This window comes from Mus caroli, unplaced genomic scaffold (genome assembly GCF_978045245.1).
Source record: "Mus caroli unplaced genomic scaffold, Mus_caroli_1 scaffold_10, whole genome shotgun sequence".
Lineage (NCBI taxonomy): Eukaryota > Metazoa > Chordata > Mammalia > Rodentia > Muridae > Mus > Mus caroli.
The window spans coordinates 124,312,560-124,336,236 of NW_028227265.1; the positions used below are offsets into that span (position 1 = coordinate 124,312,560).

The window sequence follows — 23,677 nt, forward strand, 5'->3', positions numbered from 1 at the left end:
ACAACCTCTTATAATACTTTCTATTTTACACACACACACACACACACACACACACACACACACACACACACACACAATTTTAATTCCTAGCTCTAAGCACAAAGAGATATACTGTCACTTTGACCTAATCTAGAGTTCATGCCTCTAACTAATTGTATTGTCTCTATCCATAAAACACCTTGTTGCCATGTCAATATATGTATAATTCGTGTGTAAGTAATTAAAGGTGGCTCCATATGACAGACTCCAGCAGAAAACATTCAGTACTCTCAAGGATTAACCACCCTTCCATAAGTTTTTTTTCAAGCCCTAGAAGTCTGTGAAACATGCATGTGTTTTGTGGACATCATAGTTCATGTAAGGAAGAACTATTGTAAGAAAGCTGAAAATCTTCTTCAGTCAACTTATAATGTAGTTTGGCACAGGGTTATTGTTTTTTGGTTTTAATATAATTTTCAAAGCTTTCATACCCCCTACTTAAAGTTGAAGGAGAGAATAATATACTTTCCTCCACTTCAATCTTAGAACGTTCTATACAATTCAGAGTTTAACTAAAATTATTCCCAGCAAACTTTCCTGGCATTAATTATTAACATGGATATTTCTGTATGGCATAGTTCATTATCATACCAATAAATGATTAATTATAACTTTCTGTCTTGGCCAGTAGTTTTTCTGGACTTTTTATGATTCATTATTTGTGCTATGTTGTAATGCAGCCTCTCGAAACTGACATACTAGCATTTATTGTTTTTTATTGCTTCTCTAAGGTGGCTTTTGAAAGAGACACCAAGTACTACATGTTGAGAAAGGGTTTAAAAGTTTGGCGTGTTGAAAGCATTACTCAGCTGGCAGTAGAGACAGAACTGGTGCTTCTGTGGACTTGGCCATTTGCACAGCACAAGCAGTGATGGATAACTCTTCTGTCTGTCCCCCAAATGCAACTATCTGCGAAGGTGATTCCTGCGTAGTACCTGAGAGCAACTTCAATGAAATTCTCAGTACAGTGATGAGCACTGTGCTCACCATCCTCTTAGCCATGGTGATGTTTTCTATGGGGTGCAATGTGGAAGTCCACAAGTTCCTAGGACATATAAAGAGACCATGGGGTATCTTCGTGGGCTTCCTCTGTCAGTTTGGAATCATGCCTCTCACAGGCTTTATCCTGTCTGTGGCCTCCGGCATCCTTCCTATACAGGCTGTAGTGGTGCTAATTATGGGTTGCTGCCCTGGAGGAACTGGCTCCAATATCCTGGCCTATTGGATAGATGGCGACATGGACCTCAGGTAAGATATAAAAATCTGTAACTGTTACAGCCAACTGGAGTTAAGCTTAGAAAAATCTGCATCTTTTTCAGCATCCATTTGATGTGCTGCACTGACTAAATGTCTAAGGAGTTAAATGGGAAGAGTAAGCGCATCCATGTGACTTTTGAAACAGCCGCTTTGCTATTAGAATTGGGGACTCTTATTTGTGTCTGTGTATTTTTTGTAGTTTTCATCCTAAACCAAACAGTAGTTTACATTTTAATTTTGTATTTCTAACACTTTTAGTTACAACACAAAGTAGTAGGCTTCTGAGTGACTTTTATATGCATGTTTATCATTGTGTTTTGTTCCTATCCACTCCCTGTCCTGCTTTCATGCCACATATATTCCATTATCTTCCCTATTTCCGCCCTGATCTGCCCTGATAGTTTCCTCTCTATCAAGTCCTGTGTGTATGTATGGCTATGTATGTATGTATATATAAATTTAAATCAAGATCAGCCTCTGAGAGGAAGACTTGGTATTTGTCTTCCTAGTCTGTATTAATATGCTTGCACTTTGAACTCTAACTCAGTTAACAAGAAGTTGTATTACTCGTGGAAAACATTCAAAGTTTTTCATTAAATAATTCTTCCACAAACTGCAACTGAGAAAGTCTTGTTGCAATGGAATTAAGGGTGAACGTTAACCCTTAACGTGTGATGACAAGTTGGTCTTAGTGCAAATACAAACTCAAACTTCTCATCAAATATTAAACTCTGGGCAACATCAGCTCCACCAAAAAGCCTGTTCTTTGGACAAATACTTCTTGGTTAAAAAGCTAATGAAGAATTCATAAATTCATTTTAAATCTGGTGACATTAAGAGGAAACATTCTTCAGCAGTATTTTTAATTATGCTTATTTTTTTTATAAAATAAGGAGAAAATAATGTCTCTCTTTTTCAACAGAGTAATCTCACTTTAACATTTGTCCAATACAACCTGTGCCAGTTTTAACTAACACTGGGTGTGAGGGAGGACTGGTAACTAATAGAAATAAGAAACATTACTGGGACTAGAGCAGGAGTTTGACGGTTGTTGTTCTGTTTTGTTTTGTTTTTACTTAATCACTTTACGTCGCTATCACTGCCCTGCTCTCAGTCACTCATTCCACAATCTTTCCCCCATGCCTCTGCCTCTTCTCATCTAAGCAAGTGGGTTCCCACAAGATATCTCCCAAGCTGGCCCATAGAAAGCCTCTGTAAGGCTAGGTTCATCCTCTCCCACTGAGGCTAGACAAGGCAGTCAGGAAGAACAACTGATCCCACATACAGGCAACAGATTTTGGGACAGACCCTATTCCCACATTATGTTTGGGACCCACATTAAGATCAAACTGCACATTTGCTACATATGTTCATGGAGGCCTAGGTCCAGCCATGTATGTTCTTTGATTGGCGGTTTACTCAATATGAACCCCCATTGGCCCCAGTTAGTTTACTCTGTAGGTATTCTTATGGTGTCCTTGACCCCTCCAGCCCCCACAATTCTATCCCTCACTCTTCCACTCTTCCATGAGACTCCCTGAGCTCTGCTTGGCATTTGGCTATTGGTCTCTGCATGTTTCCAGCTACTGTTCATTAAATGCTGGACAACCTGCCATCAGCTCTGTTAGTCCCGGGGAGCCTGGTGAGCAGTTGAGAACTGGCCACCAATTCCCAATTGGTGCTATTTAGAAAACAAAGAACATGTATTATTCATTTTTTGCATAAGTACATAGAATTACTGCCTAGCAACATATACTACTAGTCTTAAAGAAAAGCTCAGTGAAAGAACACAGAATAGTAAGTGCTACTGACATTTAGTTAATCTGTGAACCACAATATAGTAATCAGGATTTTTTTAGGCTTCTACACCATTGATCTGAACATGCACAGAGAATGAGAGTTCCAGGAACTACCAGACTTCAGGAAATGACCCTGAGGCTTTGACCTACACTAAATAGTTTCTTAATATTTTTAAGTTTTAAATAATATAGTCTTGTAACAGTACAACCTGAACCTGAACATACGTTATTGCTGAACATAAAATCAGTTGAATATGGAACCATATTAATTCCCCTACATCACTTATGCTGAGGTAAAAAATCACTCTGTAGTGTAGTAGTATCACCATACTATACACAGAGATTATAATGGATCTCTGTCATTAAGAGGTGGTCATGTCATAATGCAAGGTAACATTAGTGGTTAGACAGATATCTTAGGGAATAAGAGTACTTGCTGTTTTTGCATATGACCTAGGTTTCACTCCCAGCACCCATATGAGGAAGATCAAACTGTAACTCCAGCTCCAGGGCATAGAATGGCTTCTTTTGGTCTCTGCAGGTACCCATATACACAGAAGTATACACTCTTATACCAAAATACATGTGCAAATACAAACAGAGAAAGAGGGAGAGAGAAAGAGAGAGAGAGAGAGAGAGAGAAAGAAAGAAAGAAAGAAAGAAAGAAAGAAAGAAAGAAAGAAAGAAAGAAAGAAAGAAAGAAATGTTTTTAAAAGAGAATATTACATATTTCATGTTAAGAAAACATGTTTAAACGTTTCTTTAAAGAAGGTACAGGGTCAGCTACTAGGAAACAGCCCTTTAAAATGAAATTCTTCTGGAGTATTGGACAACTTAAGTTTCAGAATAATTTCTATAGATGCAGCATAATCTACTGTTTATATTTCTAATTTTGTATTCTTAAAACGTTGCCTGCTCCATCTTCACTTGAATTTTATTTTTACTAGCTACTGTTCTTTAGACACTGAGCCATTAAATATAAGACTAAGTTCTTAAAGAACATTGGTTTATTTAGCTCTCCAAAGAGTCTTAGGGTCCTCTGCATTGACACAAGAGAAAAAATGAGGCTTATAACCTTTGCCAACATCATTGGGTTGGTGACTGTCAGTGTCAAATTTGGGTTTCAGACAGATAATAGCTACTATACTCCTTTTGGCTCTTGACCTGTGATCATATTGTATCTATCACCTGCCTAGTCTACACACTTCTGCTGATAGTTCAGAGGTAAAGTTTTGCTTTGATGTGTTTGCAGTCTTTATATTTCCTTATGCTTGATTACACTGAATTCCTCAGCACATACAAGATTTTTACTTATGAACTTCTTTCCCTCAATTACATAAAAGTTTTCCCTAACAGTTAATAGATGAACCTGAAAAGATTTAAAACCAAATTATATTTTAATTTTCAAATTCATTAGATTTTATTATTCTAATGTGATCTCTTAGACGTATTTATATTTTCTACACCTATGCCCTTTATAGAACTTTTTTCTCATAAAATATGTTTTTGTTCCATGAAGTTATTATTCTCCCTACTGTTTATGAAAATTCTCTGTGGATCATTTCAACATAATTTTTGTTTGTTCTTGTTATTAGCTCAGATAACACCAACTTCTACACTCCTTTCATTTATTCTTCAACATATTTACAAGAGTTCTACCACACCTAAACACTTCATTTTCCAACTTCCATCTTTTTTTCTCCCTTAAAGTTTCACTGAGAAATTGCTCACATAAAACTCAATACCACAATAAAATTTCTTAAGTTGGACAATAATTCTCATTCAAACTTTTATGAAACAAGAGAGAATAATTCTGACATCCTTCTAATATCTGTTCTTGTAGTTTGGCCTCCTCCTCTTCACTATGAGCCAGTGAGGAGTCCTGTTACCCTGAATTCCGTCCTCACTATGAGGATGCACTAGATGACCAGAAAAAATGGGGGTTTTATTGTCGAGTAAGAATGTCAGATCAATGAAAGAAGGAAGCAGGTGGAGTAAATTTGCAAATTCCAGTGTGTTAGTTTCAAATAGGATGAAGAACTGCTAGTAATGAATGGATAACTTTATTTGTCCATATAAAGTTCATCTCTAGCAGAAATAAACTTATAAGAAACTCTTTTTATTTCATTTTAGTTAGTATGTAAAACAACACATATCATTATCACATCCAAGTTTATATATTATCATTGTGCTTTCACTAAGATTCACTTCCCAATGTCTTCCCCCACAGTTTTACCCTTGTGTTTAGTGCTACTCTGCTCTCAGATTGTTATATATCATAGTGCAACATTTTTCAGAGGAGATGAGAATAAACAACTACTCACCACAGATAGGACACCAACAACAGAAACAGATGATTTCATGAAAATCTAGCTAAAGGAACCTAGAAGTTTAACTGGGATTTCTTATAGGAGCATGAGTGAAATGTTACTTACAAGAGCATGGACTAGCTACCCTACTAAAGAAAATGTCTTCCATCATCAAATAACCATTGGCTGTATAAGTCCTTGGGAGATACACAGCTTTGTGAACATGCATACCCCAGACATGATCCAAAGTTAATAGGCCCAGTCATACGTATATTTCCTTCTGTTAAGTTCAAGAGAGAATTGGCTATATCATGTCTAACGTAGATAGATGATATAGATAGATGATAGATAGATAGATAGATAGATAGATAGATAGATAGATAGATAGATAGATAGATAGATGATAGACCTACAAACAGGGACTGAGACACAGACAGACAGGCAGACAAACAGGGAGACAGACAGACAGACAGGCAGGCAGGCATGGTTTTTTATGTAGGTAGAAACATATCATATTAGTCTCCCTGACTTCAGAAAGTGTTTTAAATGCATCTTTTTGTATTGGTTTACTTTCATGGTATTTCAGCTCTATTAACACAAACATTTTAATTGGAATCTTTTATACCTATTTTAAATTCATTCATTTAAAAAGATTTCTAAAGGAGTTAAGACCTCTGATAGACTTTGTTTCCAATATTGCCCAAATTATGCAAATTTATTAACAGATGCATTGAGATAAAACCATTTATCTTCATCTACTTTCCTTACCATGGCATATTTATTTGTTGTGGAGGAGACAGACAGTAAATACAACTGACTTTCCTCTTTATATTGTTATATTAACCAAACTCCACCAAGTGGCCATCTAATTCTTTGCAGTCTGTGAGGTAATGGTGACAGAGAAGTCCAATGCCTTGCAAACTAAGGGATATCACATTCTGCCAATCCAGTGTGTGCCTTCAAAGCACAGGTATTAAGACCCTCTATTTTACAAACAGAGAAAGTACCCTTGTGTCCAGAACATTTTGAAGAAGTCCAGGAAGATCTAGTGCTCAAAACCTCTCTTCCATTCTGTCATAGTGCTGAAAATAGCTTAATTTAATTTAAGAGATTCTTGCAGATCAAATGATAAAATCTTTCTTAGTCACCCATAGTAAACAAAGTGTTTGCTGTTCTTTGATTGTCAATTCAAACAGTGATAGTACATTAACTTTCCCAGCAAGAGGTGAACAAACACCTTGTTACCCTGATAAGAGACAGAGGAAAGGATTTCACCAAAATCCACTTGTGAATCCATGACTTTATTGAATTTACTTGCAAAGCACATGGAAGATGTTACTGCTAAAAGTGTGAACAACCCCAAAACATGTATCACCACAAAGTCTACCCCATTATGGTGAGAGTCCCACCTGTAATTCACTTTCTGCTTCCTGTGTACTGCAGCAGTTCCCAATATCTCTAGGAAGTAGGGATGGGGCAAAAGGAAATGGGCTTCACACTGGAATTCTGGATGGGATTTAATGACCCTCCCCACATGCTTTCTATAGGAAAATGATCACCACTTCCATTATCATTATCATAGACTAGTTAGTATCATGCTATTCTGCTTATTTCATTGTCATGGCTACTGTAAGCCAATGTAATTTCTATTACAAGACAACCTGGTATGACGATGTTATGCTTAAATGAAAAATTCATACACAACAGTTCACAAGCCCAGATCTTCTTCAATAGTTATTTTTAACCATCATTGACTGCCCTCTATTTTTCAGAACAAATACTGAGTGAAGTATTACATGAGACAACACCAGGTGCCTGTGACCCTGCCCAAAGTCAGGCACTTCAGAAATATAACCAATGTGTATTTCTCTCATAAAGAATGGTGTGCTAGTTGAGTCTGATGCTCACAGAACTTAAAAATAAAAGAGCATCTCCCCTAGAAAACACAGGTAGACACCTCAAGTTATTTGTTTCATTTCAGTGTTAGCATGACCACTTGCTCCACACTGCTTGCCCTTGGAATGATGCCTCTTTGCCTCTACGTCTATACCAAGATGTGGGTCGACTCAGGAACGATTGTGATTCCCTATGATAGCATTGGTAAGTAATTCCTCTGCAAGATACTTCTTATTACCCTCAAGTTATATGCTTAGTCCCTGCTAGGAACCCAGGTCAGTATCCATGCTCACATCTAAGTATCATTTCCCTTGGAACTAGGGGTAGATATTTTCCCACACATAATTTCTTTACAAATTTACCCTGGAGTTTGTAAGAGTGTTGATAGAATGTAAATTCCAAAACTTGACTCCACAAAGAAAAACTAAATTTGTCTCAGTTCAAATTAACATGGAAAAGAAACAGCTTTAGAAATTCAGCTTTTACCTAATCATCTGCCCTGAAGAGAATTAGGCTGCTGGCAGGTAGGAGCCACCATTTTTTCCTGTGGTGAGTTTATGGAAAAGGGGTCTATACACAACACATTCAAATTAAAGAAATACACAAATACACACAATCATAACAAGACTTAAGAATAGTAAGTAGTTGTGAGTGGCAAAATGGACACTCCTGAATAAAATGTATTGTTCTCTATCCTCAACTGTGAGCCATATCTTGATACAAAGATCAATTTAATGGTACTCTCCCATTTTCTTTTTCTTATTTTTTTTTAAGTTTAATTTTTTTAAATTTTAAAAATTTTATTTAATCTTTTTTTTTTACACTCTAGATTTTATGCCCCTCCTGGACCACCCTCTGACTGTTCCACATCTCATACCTCCTCTCCATATCTTCATGAGGATGTCTCTAGTCACCCAACCCCCACACCACCAGACTTCACCACTCCCTGGGGCCCCAAGTGTCTTGAGGGTTAGGTACATCTTCTCTGGCTGAACCTATACCCAGTAGTCCTCTGCTATATATATGTTAGGGGCCTCATATCAGCTGGTGTATGCTGCCTGGTTGGTGGTCCAGTATCTGAAAATCTTGGGGTTCCAGGTTAATTGATACTGCTTGTCCTCCTACTGGATCACCCTCCTCCTCAGCTTCTTCTGGATTTTCCCTAATTCAACCACAGGGATCAGGAGCTACTGTCTATTGGTTGGATGTAAATATCTGAATCTGACTCTTTCAGCTGCTTGTTGGGTCTTTCAGAAGGCAGACATGATAGATCCCTTTTTGGGAGCACTTCATAGCCTCAGTAATAGTGTCAGGTCTTGAGGCCTCCCCTTGAGCTGAATCCCACTTTGGGCCTGTCACTGAACCTCCTTTTTCTCAGGCTCTTCTCCATTTTTGTCCCTGCATTTTTTTTCTTCCAGACAGAATCAAAAAGTCAATTTAATGGCATTCTCCTATTTTCATGTCCTGGAAGTCAAATTTGCGAGTTATGACTCTCCCTCTCCTCATGTCAGTTCCTACACTGCCTTCCCATTTTGAAGAAGCTTCTTTTCTGTTTCTGTTTGGGGAAGAAAAGAAATGATAAAAGATTAAACAATTGGTATAACATGAAGATTGGGTCAGGGACCGACTGAAAGAACTACCAGCATGTGCAAAGCTCTCAGAAATACCCTGACATAAATGACTTATACAGAATATAGTAACTAGTACCAGTCATCAGGTACAATGCATGACACTTTTAAGCTGACTTTGCAAATCATTCTTCCCTAAGCTGTCTCAAAAAGGCTTAGATTTACTATTAACAGAAAGAAGGACACATCCAAGGTCAAACAGAAAGATATTTCTAAAAGAAATTCCTGTAGGAGTAGGAAACTAGTCTAAAAGTCTCTTCCATTTCAAAAAATATATATATATTATTTCAATGATTAAATACGGTTCATCCTAGAGACAAGTGAGAATAAACGTGGTGAGGACTGACTGTGAGCTAGACATCTGTAGTGCAGTTTTTCAGAATTTTTGCTCTCTTCTACCCCTATTATGTATATTTAGTTGTGGATTCCCCTTAATTTCAGTGGGGATGTTTGTATGTATAAGATTCTCCTATCGGCCCCTGAGAAACTCCCAAGTAACAACAGAATTTCCTTCAAATAGGATTTAGAATGACACCCAAGCCCAAGTATGTATGCTCCTGCTTGCATCTCATACTCTTCCCTTAATGAAAACCTTCCTTAAGGTTAAATAATCCCATCTGATTAAACACTAAACTAAACTGTAGGCATCTCAGAGCTGATTAAACAATTTTAATTCGACATTATTCATTGCTAAAACAATGTAAGCATTAATAGATAGATAGATAGATAGATAGATAGATAGATAGATAGATAGATAGATAGATAGATAGATGATAGATAGGTATTGATATTGATATTTAGTCCCTTCTGAAAAATGTCCCACAGGAATATTAACAAATCTGAATGACTATGTGGATGACTTGTACTATATATTTTAAGACAAATGAACTTTGAGTTGGATTTTGCTTTCTTTGTTTTGTAACAAGGTTTCACAACATAGCTCTCTGGCTGTTCTGGAACATACTATGTAGAGCAACGAGGCTGTCCTCAAATTCATAGAGATCTGCTTCTGTCTGCCTCCTGAATTCTGTGATTCATAGTGTATGCCATGGTGACCAGTAAGTCAAATAAATTTTGAAAGGAGAAAATAAAAAATGGATTGAAAATCCATGGGGAATGACCTCATAAAAAAAGTAAGAATAGAAAAACACAAGATATTTTATTAAATAAAAAAAGAGAAGAAAACAAAAATGGACTTTTGAACACAAAAATTATTTGCTTACAATGTCTTCTAGGCTGTTATCCAAACTGACATTTTCCCTTTGTTTTTAATCTTTTAATGAGTATAAAAATGAGCTGACAGCCTCATGAGATGTTGTCATCACTTATAAATGAGGTTACTGAGGCGTGGGGTGATAATTTAATTTGCCAAAGATTATTGGGGATCTGAGAATAGATACTGGCAAGCTCTCCAGTCTACTCTACAGGCACTGTGCCTCTGACAGCTTATATTGCTCAGTGTGTCTGTCCTACTCTAAAAGTGCTGCTGAACCCTGAAGATGCTGGCGTGTGACTAAAAATCAATCCCTGTAGAGCTTGAGCCACTGAACTGTACTGTATCAGTGAGTTCCTGATGTTAATTTCACTAAACATATCACCATAGCATGGTGATTCAGGCATCATTCCATCCCGTTGTTGTGTAGAGAAATCTAGGGAAGTTACACTGTTAGTCCACATTGTCTTCTCATCCTTCCTCTTCTGTTTGCCTTTCTTTCTTTGTATTACCACTGTGCAGTCTTAAATAAAAAGCACATGATAGTTTTTGGTATGTGTAAACATTTCTTTTTGGATATGTACAGACAGGCATCTTACACAGAGAGTATAAACAAGTCATGAAAATTATGTTTTTAGATTCATTTTACCTTAATATGTATGGGCTTTCAATCTATAGTCTGTTGCCCAGACCTGGGTCAAACTATCCAATACTAGGCACATATCTATTCTCAAAATTTTACCATTTGGTCTCACTTTTTCATACTTGTTTAAAAGAGTATTTGAAAAAGAAACTGCCCATGAGAATTTGAAAGTCTCCAGTGGTCTGTTAAACAAAGGGCAAACAAGTGTTAAATAATATAAAGACACAGATAGTATGTCACAGGAAAGGCAGTAAATCACCCATGGTGAAGTTGAAGTATGACTCTTTTATCTGGCTGGGTGAACACTGAGCTACAAAGAATTATAATTACATGAGAGAATCATAATTACATGAGAGGTTGCCAGGTATATTATCTCACAGAAAATTTAGGGTATGGTTTTTCATCTTATTCTCTCACAACTCTGTCATAAATTTGAACAGCTGAAATGAATTTTAACTAGAGTTTGTTAGCCTTCAAAATTCTTATGGCTATTAAGTAACATTTTTTAATATTTTCTTCTATTTTAAAATTTAGAAAGATTTATTTCTACTACCAGGAAGTAACAGGCTACTGTAAAATATAATCTACCTACACCTCAAGAACATATATAAACATGTATATATGACTAAGTTGTCAGAAAAAAAGACCTAATAGATTAAAGAAGCAAAAATTTTGACAAAGAGTGCGGCAGACTGACCTTAGTCAGTCCCTCCAACTGCGGGAAATCAGGGTTCTGGTACAGGTGGGCAGGGAGTCAGCAAAAAGGGTGACAAACAGACAGGGACACAAGGGAGTGTTGTACCTGAATGTCATTTCTCAAAGTGAGCACCAGTCTCATAATACAGAAGAAAAACAAGAAAGCTAGGCAAATACATCTGCCAAGGTACATTCATAAAGGTTCTTTACACAAAACAAAGAAAATGCATACATAAAAAGCTAGGGGGAGCCAGGCAGTGTTTACAACTGAGATAGGAACAGCTCTTTCTAAAATCAGCTAAACACAGGAGTCTGGTGAATGGTCTGATGCAATGTTAGTCTATTGTTAAACCCACAACCAGGGGTCCCTTAGTAAATACCTGATTATGCTATTCCTCTGGGCCTAGTGAAAAACATGCACCAGGGGAATTCTGTTCTACTAATCCTTTCGTGAATAATACTTCAGTTCCTCCTAAAACCACAACCTACCTTCTTCCTAGGCCATTGTAAATTCCTGTGTATGGGAGTGACTCGGCTATTGTTCTAAGTATTTACTATGTAGACTAACCCTAGCTCTATTCAAGTAAATTGTAATGTCTGATTTTTGTTCAGTGTCTCCCTTACAATACTAGAGGTAATTCTGAATGTTACTGAATAAGTAACATTCTTACTGAATTCCAAACCCAGGGTCGGCTCAAGGACTTCCTAGGACATTGGAACACTGATGGAGGCAATCTAACTTAGCTATATGTCAAAATCAATCCTTAAAGGCACTTATAATAAAACAATACTGAAAGAAAGCACACAGATCCATACACCTGACTAAAGCAAGGACAGATTTGGAGCATTCGTTTTACAGGATGCCACAGTTTCAGGACACTAAGTTTCCATGAACTTTTTGCCTCCGGACTGCATCGAGCTTTTGGGCCTGTCACATGAGTCACTACTGGAGTGGGTGTGGCAATATAGAATGAAAATAAGTTGTTAATATAAGGAAATAATCATCCCTAGATTTATATAAATTATATCATCATTTTTATACCTATTATTAACTGGAATGGAGAGAGATGTATAGATATATGTGGATGTGGGATTTTGTGTGTGAGCATGTGTGTATCTGTATGCACATAATTCTACATTCTGTTTTCAGCATTCAAGAAGACAAAAACACTGCTAAGCTTTCTCCAAGCTACTTACATTTTCTCTTCCCCACGTTAATGTTGTTTTCATCTTTGTTAGGTATTTCTCTGGTTGCCCTTGTTATTCCTGTTTCCATTGGAATGTTTGTAAATCACAAATGGCCACAAAAAGCGAAGATTATACTTAAAGTAAGTATCCCATGCATGGATCACACTGCACAATTCAGTGCTCTGTAGTCAGAACTGGAATGAGATGGTCTTCTCATCTCCACAGCTTTGCTATTCTCGCACTACCTTTGGGAAGATTTGCCTTGTCAGTCATAAAGTCTTTCTTTAGAGAATACCCTTTTTGATCCTATCTGAGGGACAAATTTCTATCCAGCCTTTAAGTCACAAATTTAATTGTGACCCTTTAATTTTAATCTATTCTCAAATTATCTTGATGTTATATAGGCTCAGTTTATGGTATAAAATATATTTAGGCAGCTTTTTTGAGACAGAATAGCATTCTCATACCTAAAATAACACAGAACTCGGTGCTCAAAAACTGGTAGATATTAGTTAGGGGGAGTGGAGGGGTAACATATTTGGTATTTCTGGTAATATAGGGAAAAACAAAGTTCTCATCTTCACATGTTTTAAGTTTAATAGAAAAAAAGAAGAAGAAAATGGAGGTAGCTCAGCCATTAAGAATGTGTACTCCCCTTGGAGAGCACCCACATCAGGCTGCTTAACGCCGTCTTTACCTCCAGGGGATCCACGGCCCTGGAGGTACATAGCAAAATTAAGTACACATTGACATACACATAGCAAAATTAAACTCTTTTAAAAGGAAAAATAAATAGAATAATTTATTTTAAATCTTATTGCACTTTTGTTAAAACTTTTATCCATTTCTCATGATGATAAAAGCATAAAATGTGACTAAGGAAGGATCTTATCCCAAATAACAAATAAAAATAAGTCAAAATTGAAAAAGGTTCATGGCTTAGAAAAAGTCTTATAATAGAAAGAAGTCCTCCTGGGGGTGGGGTGGAATAGATCTTCTAGGCTCTTATAATAATAGATTTTTCTTCCTTTTATATGGGAGTACAGGATGTTTTCAAAGTTCAGAAATCTTCCTTGGGTCAATTAAGCATGAATACATTGTCCTGATATTTTCTTTCTTTTTCTTTTCTTTTCTTTTCTTTTTTCTTTTCTTTTCTTTTCTTTTCTTTTCTTTTCTTTTCTTCTTTTCTTTTGTTTGTTTTTTTTTGTTTTTGTTTTTGTTTTTTTTGTTTTTTGTTTTTTGTTTTTCGAGACAGGGTTTCTCTGTGTAGCCCTGGCTGTCCTGGAACTTACTTTGTAGACCAGGCTGGCTTCGAACTCAGAAATCTGCCTGCTTCTGCCTCCCAAGTGCTGGAATTAAAGGTGTGCACCACCATGCCCAGCTGTCCTGATGTTTTCTTAATCTCTAGAACACAGAAGAAGCTCTTCTCTTCCTATGAAGCTAAAGGGACATACAAAGCTCTATTTTTTTTCCCCAAAGGACAGCCCAAACTTCACTCCTAACAAACATTTCTGGACTCACTTTGAAACAAGTATGTTTACTTATGCCTTTTCTTCCAGATTGGATCCATCACAGGTGTAATTCTCATTGTGCTCATAGCTGTGATTGGAGGAATACTGTACCAAAGTGCCTGGATCATTGAACCCAAACTATGGATTATAGGAACAATATTTCCTATAGCTGGCTACAGCCTGGGTTTCTTCCTGGCTAGACTAGCTGGTCAACCCTGGTACAGGTATGAGATTTAGATAAATGAGATTGAACATTTTAGTTTATAACATCTGTTGCATTAGTTTTCTGTGGTGCCATTACGAAACAACCATAGGGCATAGAGAAATAGCTCAGCAATAGGACTCAAATTTGTTTCTCAGCATCTTCATGGCTGCTCATAACCACCTGTAATTCCAGTTCTAGGGTAGTCAGCACTATTTTCTGACCTCTACAGACACCACACATGCATGTGGTACATAAGTATATATGCAGAAGAAATATCCATTCATATAAAATATTTAATTAAAAAATAAGAAAAACTATCCCAAGGTGAATCATTTTAGCAACAAAAAGGCACATTCTTACTGTTTCACAAGTCATAAATCATTAAGGCAGCATGGATCTGATTTCTGAGGTCTGTAGAAGAAGATTTATTGGAAGTCTCTCACTTCCAATAAACAGGTTTTAATGCCTATCTTCTCCTAGTGTCTCATCATGTTTTATTACTTCTGTGCATGCATTCTGAGTTCAAATTACCCCCATTTTATAAGTACATGAGTCACATTAAATTACAAGCCACCCTAATATCCTCATCTTAAATAATTATATATAAGTAACTCTGTTTCCACATAAGATCACATTCTTATATACTAAGGGTTAGATATAGGTTGGCAATATTTGAATTTGAGTGAGAGACATACTCACCCCATGGAAGCTGAAACTATTGGTGCCAAGTTCAAAACCCTTTATCTTCAATCACCGATTACATCATTTAATTAGCATAATTTGTTCAAAAATTATACAAATATTTAAATAGTACTGGCTCCTTTTGTCCTCAACTCCCTGATATTCTTCTTCATTAGTCCTTATCCCATGGAGTAAAGCTTTTTTTGCTACATACACTGGCTTAATAAGCAGAATAAGTTTCATTCAAACAGTCAATTTAGTCTTGTGATATATATACGTTCCTCCAACCATCTCCAAATAGACTCATCCCCTAAAGTTTTCAAACACTAAAGTATTTTTGTCATATATCTAAAATCATTTATTTCCAAATGCTCCCCCTAAGTTGATAGGCAGGAAATTAGATAAAGAAACAAGTAGGAGTATGCAGTTGAGAATGAGGTGAACACACTTGAATAGTGTTGGGCACAAGTGTTGGGCTTGAGCCAGGCAGACTGGGCTTCATTCTACCCCTGCTTCTCACTCACTGAAGGATTTTGGGCTATACATTTATTTTATCTTAGTTCTCTTTATTGAAGATTAAGAAAATTAATTTTTATCTTGCAGAGTTTTAATCAAGACTGAATTAGAACAAACTTTATTTTAAAATAAGTGCCTATAGCTCAACATTTTTTGAGTTGTGCTCTCTCATACACTTTTACTAAGGAAATAATTGAAAAGGGTGAAATGAACCTCCTTTGAAATCTCATTGGGAGGAGAGGCCCTTGGTCTTGCAAAGATTCTATGCCCCAGTACAGGGGAATGCCAGAGCCAGGAAGCAGGAGTGGGTGGGTTGGAGAGCAGGGCAGGGGGAGGGTATAGGGGACTTTCAGGGAAGCATTTGAAATGTAAATGAAGAAAATATCTAATAAAAATTGTTTAAAAAAAAGAAATGAAAATAAAGAAAATATCTAATAAAAAAGTGAAAAAAAATAAATTTAGGCAGGTCAGGCTACCAAAAAAAAAAAAAAAAAAAAAAAAAAGAACCTACCTCTCACATTATAAATATATTGGGAAGGGTGAAAAGGCTCAGTAGTTAAGAGCATGTACTGCTCTTCCAAAACAGCTTAGTTTTCTTCCTAGTATCACAACCACCTGTAACTCCAGTTTCAGGAGTACCCAGTGTCTCTAGTTACTATGTGCATTTGCACACACACACACACACACACACACACACACATGAATATACCCACATGCATGCACAACATTAAAGTTAAAATAATATATAATAGTATTTGTACATTAATGCACTTTCTCAATGTAAAGTTATATGTTAAAATAATTACACCAAATATGTATGTTAAAAGCAGACATAAAATTTAGGTATGTGCTTGTAATCTCAACAACATGGAAACTGAAGCATGAGAATTGCCACAGGTTAGAACCTAACTTGGTGAAACCTATCTTGAAAGGAATAGGAAGAGGGAAAGAGGAAGGAAAGAAGGACTGTAGGTAGGGACAGAGGAAGTGAAGGAAGGAAGGATTGGGAGGGAGGAAAGAAAAAAATCACAATTTGTGTATCCTTTTATACCTTTCCTTTTTGTTATATCATAATAAGACAAATAACAAGTCATATCCATCTTCCTCCCAGGTGCCGAACAGTAGCCTTGGAAACTGGAATGCAGAACACTCAGCTGTGCTCCACCATTGTACAGCTCTCCTTCTCCCCTGAGGATCTCAACCTCGTGTTCACCTTCCCACTCATCTATACTGTTTTCCAGCTCGTCTTTGCAGCAATAATATTAGGAAGTAAGGAATAATGCTAATCAAATTCTTTGATTTTTTTTTGTTTAAATTCTAGATTTGCTAAAAAAAAATAGACTTAAAATTCTCCATTTTTGGCAGTGGATTGTACAAATTGAAAGAAAATGTATTCACCAAAGTCACTTATCATGACTTCACATATGCTGATAAGAAGACTACAATTTTATATAGGTTATAGTGGGGATTTTTTAAGAGAAAAGCTAAGGAGATAGAGTCTCTTTCTTGACTTTCTTTTCCTCAGTAGTCAGACTTATTAACCTGTGAGGAACATTTCCTTGTGGATCTTTTTAAATGCTTCCAAGGAACCTGGGTTTTAGTGATTTTTTTCCCCAAAGCCTTGTCTTGATATGCTTTGTAAATATGGTATTTATCAGAACATGGAAAACCATATTTATCATGCTTAATCATAAGTCAGGTGTATGTTCAAGTTCATGCATATCAATTTTAAATATCCATATAGCTGAAGACGTGTAAGCAAAGATGTGCCAAAGATAGCACAGTTTTTCATTTTGTTCTGTTATAGCATAATTTCATCCTCATTTGGCCCATACCAACTGGCCTTCACCAAACGGAAATTTTCCTTACATTTGATTATCCAAAGCCTCATGCTACCTAACCCTCAGTTTTAAAGTTCTATTTAAAACAGAGAAAGAAACTTTCCTCTAACATTTCTTGACATTTTAATAGGAAATGGAAAGTAGAAGTGCATGACAAAAATCACTATGAAGATTAAGTTGTGAATTGCCCAGAGATAGTTTCACTTATCTTTGCCTTATTTTTCTCCCCAGCTCTAGTAAGAATCTATGTGCCTACAGGTGCCCATCACATTAATATCTCAGTGTTAATTTTCAAACAACATCACATGGATTCATTAGGGGTCTGGATTTGAGGAATTGCAGATAAGTAGGTGGCTTGAGCTTTCTGGACAGCCAGCCTAGCCTAACCAGTGGGTTTCAGGCTAGCAGAAAACTTGTCTTCCATGGGACAGCCCTGTTAGGGGTCAAGTACTGAGGTGGGACACAGAGTTGGATGAAAACCAAAGATTGATGATCTCTGGCCTTGTAACTCTCTCTCACACACACTGATCTGGAGGTCAGAAGCCATCTTCTGTCAATATAACTCTTACTGTTCTGGAGCCAAGAGCTGATGACTTTTGGCAATTTCACAGATAAAGACAAAAAAAAGTCAGATGTGTGCACACACACACACACACACACACACACACATTGGTCAGGCCTGACCACTTGTCTCATCAATTTTACAAGTGCAGATGTATACTTATATGCCTACATATGTATGTAAATGAATACATGTAGACAGACAGACATATACATATATACAGTTGGTGGATCGAGCTGAGCCCCAAATGTCACAGTTACACATTTTGTGGGTGGGGCAGAGCCCCAAAAGCCATACTTTACTTCTTCTCTCTGGCCTTTGTATACCTTCTTAGACAAAAGTTCTTTATAAAATTACCTCACTGACAAAATGTTACATAAAAGCTGAGTTCAAATCAGTGTTTCATTCTATAAACTGTAAATTCAAAGTAACAATTTTGCACAGCCTTACTTTACCATAGTGCATACTTGTGGCTTCTGACCTGTAATGAATGTTTTTCCTTGATCACAAACTTGTTTCAACCCCGTTTTCTTATCCTAGTGCAATTAGTCCATGACACATGAAGGTTTACAGAGCTCTGTTTACAACTTTATTCTACAGGGGGCTTGGAATTACTTGTATCAGTTTGAGTTCTATAAAATCATTATCAGGAATTGTGAAATCATCAATTCATCTATTATGAAATGAGAGTACATTGTCATGTTGATCTGCAGGAAATCTGCCAAATAGTGTGGGCTAATAATGCCCAGGGATCATTAGGCTATGTAATAGTGACAGAAAAGGCAGATCAGCAGCAAGAAGCAACCTAGGATAAAGTCTCAGAGCTCACCCATCACAGGCTATCCAAAATGGTACACCATTTCTAGAAAACTCATTTACTTGCCTTAGATGGCTTCTGACACCTGTTTCAACAAGCTAGATAAATAGCTCTTGAGGAGCAACATCCAAGAATGACCCCTGGACCTCTACAAAGTACATACATACATAGAAATGAATCTGAATTCACACATTACCTAAATACAACATATGCACATATAAGTGCACACAGGTTCAAATGGACACAAAGAAAGACAAAACATGTTGAGAAAAACTTGTACCACAGGAGAAATAAAGTCTGATCAACAACAGGAAGGAATAGGTAGAGACAAAAGACCAAGCATGCAATTTTGATCCAATTCTCTCCACAAGGAATGATCAAATCAAGGCCTTGGACATTGCACACGGGTATACATATATTTAGTTGAAGACTAGTACACTAACTGAAGTGGAATAAACACAAAATATTTTTTTCCTTACTGTTAAGTACCATATCCATCTTAAAGCCATGAGAAGATCCTGTACTTGTACTGAGCAAACATCCTCTGAAGCTCTCCAACCAGACTTTTTGAGTACAGTCATTGCTGCCATATCCGTAATCATAGAACAACAACAACAATAACAATAACAACAACAAAGAAAGTGAGTTTCTCACAATAACTCCAGTATGCAGAAAATGCAAACTGCTTTCTGAGCTGTACAATGCAATCATTGTTCAAAATAAGTTTTCAAGGTGCCATTCTGAAATTTACTTGTCATCTCCCCCTGCCATGTATTGTTTTTTGCAGTTTATGTCACATATAGGAAATGTCATGGAAAAAATGATGCTGAGTTTCTAGAGAAAACAGACAATGAAATGGACCCCAGGCCATCATTTCATGAGACAAACAAGGGATTTCAACCAGATGAGAAGTAGACAAGAAAGAAAAAGAAACTTCAGAACAATATTCATTAAACTAAAACTGAAATTATTTCTTTGGGTGGAATAATCATCAGAAAAACAAATTTAAAAGTTAAGTTCAAATTGAAATTATTTTTTTTTGTATAAAGGGACTAGTAATCCATTCTTTAGTGTGACAAAGATCCAAAGATGTGTGTGTGTGTGTGTGTGTGTGTGTGTGTGCACGCGCACATTCGTGCGCGTACATGAGTCAGTTTTTTGTATTCATAGTCAGATTGATCACAAGATATTCCTTGATTTCAAATTCACAGAAGCTTAAGCCTCTTTTAAAAAAAGGCAAAGTGTTTATATTAATCTCTTATTACTTCAGATCAATATTATATTACTAAAATATTTAACATGATGTAAATGTTGTGTAAATAGTTGTTTCACTGTATTGTTTAGGAAATGATGTTTTTTAAAGTCTATGATATTTTATGTTCAGTACAGGTATCATTTTTCAGATATTTTTGGCCATAGTGAGTTAAAATCATAGATGTCAAACTTATCCTTCGGGGGTCAAATGCATGTACATTGAATGTATAGATAGATGATAGATAGATGAAAGATAGATAGATAACTGATTATCATTAATATATTATCAGAAAAGATAGATCTATAGACTAATTTGATATAGGTCAAATTGGAAACTTGGTCATATGTAAGCTGAACTCAGAGTCAAGCACTTTAGTTTGTTAAAATATAACATATTATTGCTGTAAAATGATTATTTTCTTCAGTGTTTATGATTGTAAAATGATTGATGTGAATGAATGTATTCCTCTGACATTTTAATCATGAGTTTGAAGATTTGCAACATATTTGTGGTTTTGCACTATACTTCAACAAATATCTGTATTTGTATTTTAGAAAAGTAGGTCCTTCAAATGATATTCCAGAAATAGAAATGAGAGAAAGTATTGCTAATCAACTCAAGAACAAACTAGAATTGGATTAACTCATCAACATATTTTATATCCATTCATATGCCTCTAGGGTCCACTGATGCCCTTTTTATCTTTCAAGAAATAGAGCTCATTCAATACAGTTTGAATTTGACAACTAATTTGTGGAACTCTGGAGAGCTTTGTTCAAATATGATCTGTATGAAGCAGGTCTAAATGGGATAATATGATATATATTAAGCCCATATGAAGTGCCATACCAGTCACCATGAGCAGGGAGGTGTCAGAAGTTACAAAGGAACAATGGTATCAGTCTCGAAAATGACAAAATACAATGAAGAGTCAAAGAAATGTAAGGAAAAGCACAGATAAAAGAAATATTGTCAAAAATTTAATATGGCAAATCTGATGTGTGACAGTAAGTAGCTATAGGAAGATTCATGTCAGAAGTGAGATTTGAAGAAGATAAGAAGTCCCCAGACAACAAAGTAGGAAAATCATTTCTCAGATGTCATAGATATAGATATATACCTGTGTATATCTAAAATGATAGAAACCAAATAAGACTTGCTAAAAATCAGCAAGATTGTATGGCTGTCATAGGGATGGAATTTGTCAAGTGCTTGGATTTTTCCTTGAGACCCAACTTGATTTACTTTTCTTCATTTTGAAGTAGATATGTGTTTTCAACTAGTCTTTGGTTGTTGGTCTTATGGCAACTTTTGATATTGCCAAAGTCTTGTGGATTCCTTTAATTTATAATGTTTTTGCTCCAAAGACTATGCTGCATTTGAATGATCTGACTTTAGATCACAATAAGGGCTTCTCGTTGTAGACTTAAAATATTTGGGCTGGAGATATTGTCACAGTCTGTACACAGTCTGTACAGTGAGGATCTGAACTAGACTACCAACACTCATATAAAAATGCCAGGTATGATATTGTGCAGCTGTAATCCCAGTACTAGAAAGGAGAAACCAGGAGGATAAGAGCCAGTCTAGCCAATCAGTGAGCGCTGGGTTCAGTGAAAGACCATGCAAAAAACTAAAATAAAGAGCTACAAAGGAAGACACTTGCCACTGACCACATGCACATCACACACACACACACACACACACACACACACACACACACACACACATGCATACACACACACACACACATTTGGAGCATTTTTCCATCACTAGACAAAAGCAGTAAGTTGAACTCATAATGTCTTAAGGCATTGGGCATTTAATGGTAGATAGGAGAATGGATTTTCTTCTTGGTAATGTCAAGAAAGTACGTCCTAACATGCAAAATGAAGTCTAGTTCTTAAGTACCTCTTAACATTCCTCATCAAGAAGAAAATAGACAGATGCATTAAAGACACCATGTGAATTTCTATCAAATTTTCAACACCCCCAAAATCAAGGGTCTGGATGCCAGAAGCTGAATCAACTCGGTTTTCATCCCTAATGATTAAAGAATATGAGTGACATAGAACTTCATTTTCTTACCAGATATGGTGGCTTGTGAGTTTATTTTCCCCCTAATATTCTAGAAGGGAGAAAAAGAGTTAAGCTTTCTAAAATTACAAATCTCTTTTTCTTAATGATTTTGAAAAGTTGATGAAATCATGTATATTATTGCCTCTGTTTCATATTAAATGAATATTTTTATTTTAAACGCATAAATAAAAAAATGATTGTGTACTATCTGGTTAGTGGAGTCTTTGTGAATACTGCCAAGAGGTCCTTAGTACACAATATTAGGGATATAAATAAGGTGGAGTTTCTGAATTCTTAAATTTTTCTTTGAAAAGTGAATGAAAGAAACTCTTCTTTTTTATTTTATTAGATATTTTCTTTATTTACATTTCAAATGCTATCCCGAAAGTTCCCGATACCCTCCTTCCACCCTTCTCCTCTACCCACTTCTTGGCCCTGGCATTCCCCTGTACTGGGCCATATAAAGTTTGCAAGACCTAAGGGCCTCTCTTCCCAATGATGGTCGACTAGGCCATCTTCTGCTACATATGCTGCTAGAGACATAAGCTCTGGGGGTACTGATTAGTTCATATTGTTGTTCCACCTATAGGGTTGCAGACCCCTTCAGCTCCTTGGGTACTTTCTCTAGCTCCTCCATTAGGGGCCCTGTGTTCAATTCTATAGATGACTGTGAGCATCTACTTCTGTATTTGCCAGGCACTGGCATAGCCTCACATGAGACAGCTATATCAGGGTCCCTTCAGCAAAATCTTGCTGGCATATGTAATAGTGTCTGGGTTTGGTGGCTGATTATGGGGTGGATCCCTGGGTGGGGTAGTCTCTGGAGAGTCCATCCTTTCATCTTAGCTCCAAACTTTGTCTCTGTAACTCCTTTCATGGGTATTTTGTTCCCTATTCTAAGGAGGAATGAAGTATCCACACGGTCTTCCATGAAGGAAACTCTTAATTAAGTACACTAATAACTGGGTCTCCCACTGAAACTAAGGTTTTCCCAGAAGAAAATAATGCAGGAGAAACATTAATCAAAGGTTCTTAAAAGTGATGTGACAATGCTTGCTAATTTAAAATAATAATAAAAGTACTTCATGGACACAATAATAAAGCCATTGCCCTATATAAGAGATATATGCCTGTGTGTGTGAGAGAGAGAAATCAATTACCCATGTATTGAAATCTCTTATCAATGCCAATGAAAAGAAACTCAAAGTCTGAACCTTATTCAACTCCTCAAACAAATTATTCTATTATATATTAAAATGAAGGAGACACTCATTTTCTTCTAACAAAAAATATTTATCTTCCTTAGAACGCTTAATATCACACTGAGGCACCCGTAGAAAGACAGTGGGCGATTGAATATCTCTTCCTGAGACCATTTGACTAGGACTTACTTTTAAAACACAGGTCATCAGACTATCTCTTAGGTATTCTTAGGAACTCATGGAATTTTCCAAGGAGTATGAACACATGAAAAGATACCCAGCTTCCTGTTTTATGTTTTCCATATTTCTGTTTTATAAATCTGCCCTGTCTGATGCGCTC

General features: G+C 36.4%; 1 protein-coding gene across 1 annotated transcript; it reads left to right on the forward strand.

The window, feature by feature from the left end:
- Nucleotides 1–765: 765 nt before the first annotated feature.
- On the forward strand, nt 766–19,755 carry Slc10a2 (solute carrier family 10 member 2). Its single transcript, XM_021170946.3, has 6 exons — nt 766–1,287; nt 7,386–7,504; nt 12,720–12,808; nt 14,228–14,403; nt 16,693–16,850; nt 19,589–19,755. The coding sequence occupies exons 1-6, from the start codon at nt 911–913 to the stop codon at nt 19,714–19,716; spliced, it is 1,047 nt and encodes a 348-aa protein (XP_021026605.1). The 5' UTR covers nt 766–910; the 3' UTR covers nt 19,717–19,755.
- The last annotated feature ends 3,922 nt before the right edge of the window (nt 19,756–23,677 follow it).